Below are 4,110 nucleotides of genomic sequence, written 5' to 3' on the forward strand. Positions count from 1 at the left end.
TTTTTTTTTTTTTTTGCCTTTTTGCCTTTTTGTCTTATTGACAGTGTCCTTTGCCTTACAGAAGCTTTGCAATTTTATGAGGTTCCATTTGTTAATTCTTCATCTTACAGCACAAGCCATTGGTCATTCTCTAAGTAATGGTGATCAGAGCTGAAGAGATGGCAGAGATGGCTCAGCCCTTAAGAGCACATACTGCTCTTGAAGAGGACACACGTTTGGTTCCCAGCACTCCTATCAGGCTGCACAGAACTGCAAGCTCCTGTTCCCGGGTGTCTGTCACCCTCTTCTTGTTTACACAGGCACTGGACTTGGCATTAACTCATACACATAATTTTAAGAAATAAAAATAAATCTTTTTAAAAATAGAAAATAGGAAATGATAATTGTTTTTTGTCACCTGCTCAGTTTATATCACTACCTTCCATCAATCAGACAAATATTTATTGAGCAACTACATTGTACTAGGCACTGCTTTTGGAACTGGGAGTATAGTAATTTTGTGTGTATTCTGTTTCTTAACCTTGCCACCATACTTCTCCCACACACACACACACACATGCGCATACTGCTGACAATTATGATCGATTTATTAATTTCTGTACTTTATCTTCTATGACTGTACACTCCCAGACGGCAATAGCTTCCTTCTCTTTGACATTTCCTTTAGATTTTCCCTTGGTTTCTCCTCATTATGCATGCTAGAACATTTAATAACTACTGTTTGAAAGCATTTCTTTTTTGTTTCAGGATTGGCAGTGTGCACAGTCAAAAGGCTGCTTCTTTTTAGAAGAAGACGGTGAAGTTGTCAGTCATCAGTACAAAATGCACATAGCTCAGAGATCTGTGCTTTACCTAACAATTAAGCCATTATATCTGAGTCAAGTGGAAGGCAAGTTCATATTTCCTGTTTGTTTGTGTGTTTATGGGCAGGGTTTTACTGTATATATACCTCTGGCTCTTCTGGAACCCATTGTGTAGACCAGGCTGGACTTGAACTTACTGAGCTCCACCTGGGAGTAACGGAGTGTGCCACGAGGCTCAGCTGTTTTTATTTTTAAATACAAATATATATCCTCCCTAAAAATACTTTGTATTTTCTAGTCCTAGTTAAGAAAATATTCTGCTAAAGAAATGTATGGTTTTATTTAGTTTTGAGTTTTTAAATTATGTTTATTCTTAAAATATGTTTAGTTACATGAGTATGTTTTGATGAAAATATCCTATACATTGAAGAAACCTGCCCCAATCCTCCTTTCCTTCCCATTTCTCTCTGGTTCCTTTTGTTACCTCAAGCAGGTTGACTTCTACTTGTACGGCATATGTGCGTACATACAGATTTGTGTATCTGTGTTAAAGCCAGGAGCCTGTGTTGGCATGGCTCATCATGTAAAGGCATTTGCCACACAAGCCTGATGGCCAGCATTGAATGTAAGCTTCCACTTTGTAAAGATGGAAAGAGAGAACTGACCCCATAGACTTGCCCGTGACCTCTACACAAGCCCTCTGCCGTGTGACCCTCTCCAAGTTTTTTTTCCTCTCATACAAACTAATAATATCTTTTTATTAAAATCTTGGAACTACACTTAAGAGAAAAGAGATGATAATTCACTTATGATTATCTCTAATTATACTTAACTTCCTAATGGGCAGCATAACCTTGCTCTTGACAGCTAAAAAGGAGTTTTCCTCTGTGTGTTTCCATGTGTATTTATACTCCATCTATCTGTTCTTGTCATTGGACACATTTATACATATATTTGACATATAAACATCACTACAGTAAGTTGAATTGGAGTTGTATGGGTCAGATGGTAGGCTTGGTCTGAGATTTTCAGGGAGCTTGCATATTGATTTCCCGTGGGTGTCTTGGTTTACATCTCCCACCAGCAGTTCTGTTTGCATCCTTGTTGGAAGGACTCTTTTGGCTCAGAATTGTTTTGTCTCTTCAGGGAGTTTTATGTTTCCCTGTGAGCTTTAAGATTGTGCTTTCTGTTTTGTAAAGACTGGCTTTGCAAGTCAGGAGGGCATTGCCTTGAGCATGTAGACTGCTGTTGATAAGATCCCTGTTTTCACAATAGTAATGTGACCTTCCAGTCAGTGGCCATGGTAGGTCTTTCCCTCTCTCAGTGTTTGTCTTAAGTCACTTTTATTTTAAAGTTACAAAGATACTTTTATTTATTTGCAGGGATTTTTTTTTTACTAGGAATGTTCATTTTTTTAAAAATAAAGCTTTCATTGTAGAGGCCTTTTGTCCCCTTGGTTGGGTGTATTTTAGGGTTTGTTGTTGATCTGAGGCAATTGTGAATTGGTTGTTTTCTTGATTCTTTTCTGAGCATGTTTGTTGTTGGTATAGAAGATGGCTACTGGTTTTGTATGCTTGTATACTGCCACTTTACTGACAGTTTTTATTAAATCTACAAGTTTTCTAATGGAGTCCTTAGGGTCTCTTATGTGTTGAACTTTATCTAGAAATAAGCATTCCTTTACTTATTTTATTTTTTTAATTTTTAATTTATTTTTATTTATTTATTTATTTATTTATTTATTTATTGTTTTTTTGAGACAGTGTTTCTCTGTATAGCCCTGGCTGTCCTGGAACTCACTTTGTTCGAGGCTGGCCTCGAACTCAAAATCCACCTGACTCTGCCTCCCGAGTGCTGGGATTAAAGGCATACACCACCACACCCGGCTTTATTTTATTTTTTTAAATTTTATACTTTGATATTGAAAATATTGCAAATAAAAAAATTTCTCAGATCTGAAGACTGCACAACTCTGAAAATCTCTATACAATAAAGTAGCCATTCAGTTCTTTCTTACCCCTGACATTTAGCCTTTCCTTTTCCCATTTCTACATGTTGAAGTACATCTACATGTACATTTGCCTATATCTATATAACCATATAACTATATACAACTATCTATATATCTATATATACATATATATGTCCATATATTATTGTCTAGATTCTGCATGTGAGGGAGAAATGCAGGTTTTTTTTCCTTTCTCAGATTGTGTGACCTTACTTAATAGTGTACTTTCTAAGTCCATTCATTTTCCTGCAAGTTTTGTGATTATATTTTTCTTTAGAGAAGAATAGTTATTCATATATATGCATAAATACACAGCAGATATTCATTTTCCATTTATCTGCTGATGGACACCTAAGCTGATTCCAATCCTTTGCAATAATGAGTGAAGCAGCAGTAAACATGGGGACCTGTATCTACAGTAGGGCATGGAGATCTCTGGGTATATGTCCGAGAGTGAGAAAGCAAGTTAAATGGTAGCTCTATTTTTAATTCTTTGAGAAACCTCCAAACTACTTTTCAGAATGGCTGTATTAATTTGCACCCAACAGCAATGACTAAAGGAGTCCTTTCTTGTCACAAACTCTCCAGTATAACGGGAGTGAGCTAGTATCTCTAAGAAGCTTTAATTTACATTTGCCTAATGGCTAGGTATATTGAACAGTTAAAAATAGTTATGGAGCTGGAGAGATGGCTCAGCAGGTAAGACATTGGCTGCTTTTCTAGAGGACGTGGTTCAATTCTCAGCACTTACATGGCAGCTCACAGTTGTCTGTGACTTCAGTTTCAGATGATCCAACACCCTCTGGGTAAAACCACAAATGTATATAAAATAAAAAAATAGTTATTAACCATTTGTGTTTCTTTTTTAAACTATAAAATTCATTTACTATTCATTGGCAGTTTTGTTTCATTTACTGATACTTTAGATAATAATGACAGCATCAGTTAATGAGTGGAGTAGAGGACATACAAGTTCAGTGTTAGTCCTCTATTCTTAGGGAAGAGTTCCTTTGTTAAGGTATTCACCAAATGTTTAGTGAGATTCCTATGTATTAACGATCAATTTATTCAAGTACATAAAGGCAAAAGTACCTACTCTCAAGGACTTAGATTTTAGTAGAAACAATAAAAGTGTAAAGGTTCCTAACCCTAACCCTCACCTTAACTCTAACCCTAACCCTAACCCTCACCGTCACCCTCACCCTCACCCTTACCCTAACCCTAACCCTCACCCTCACCCTCACCCTCACCCTCACCCTCACCCTCACCCTCACCCTCACCTTAACCCTAGCCTTA

General features: G+C 36.9%; 1 protein-coding gene across 4 annotated transcripts in view; it reads left to right on the top strand.

The window, feature by feature from the left end:
* The window catches only part of Efcab7 (EF-hand calcium binding domain 7), a 51,614-nt gene that overhangs the window by 26,247 nt on the left and 21,257 nt on the right, over positions 1–4,110 (top strand). For all 4 annotated transcript variants that reach the window (XM_021159712.2, XM_021159714.2, XM_029476087.1 and 1 more), the window contains exon 7: positions 748–889. In XM_021159712.2, coding sequence (XP_021015371.1) covers positions 748–889 — 142 coding nt within the window. The remainder of the gene's footprint in view (positions 1–747; positions 890–4,110) is intronic.

This window comes from Mus caroli, chromosome 4 (genome assembly GCF_900094665.2).
Source record: "Mus caroli chromosome 4, CAROLI_EIJ_v1.1, whole genome shotgun sequence".
Classification (NCBI taxonomy): Eukaryota; Metazoa; Chordata; class Mammalia; order Rodentia; family Muridae; genus Mus; species Mus caroli.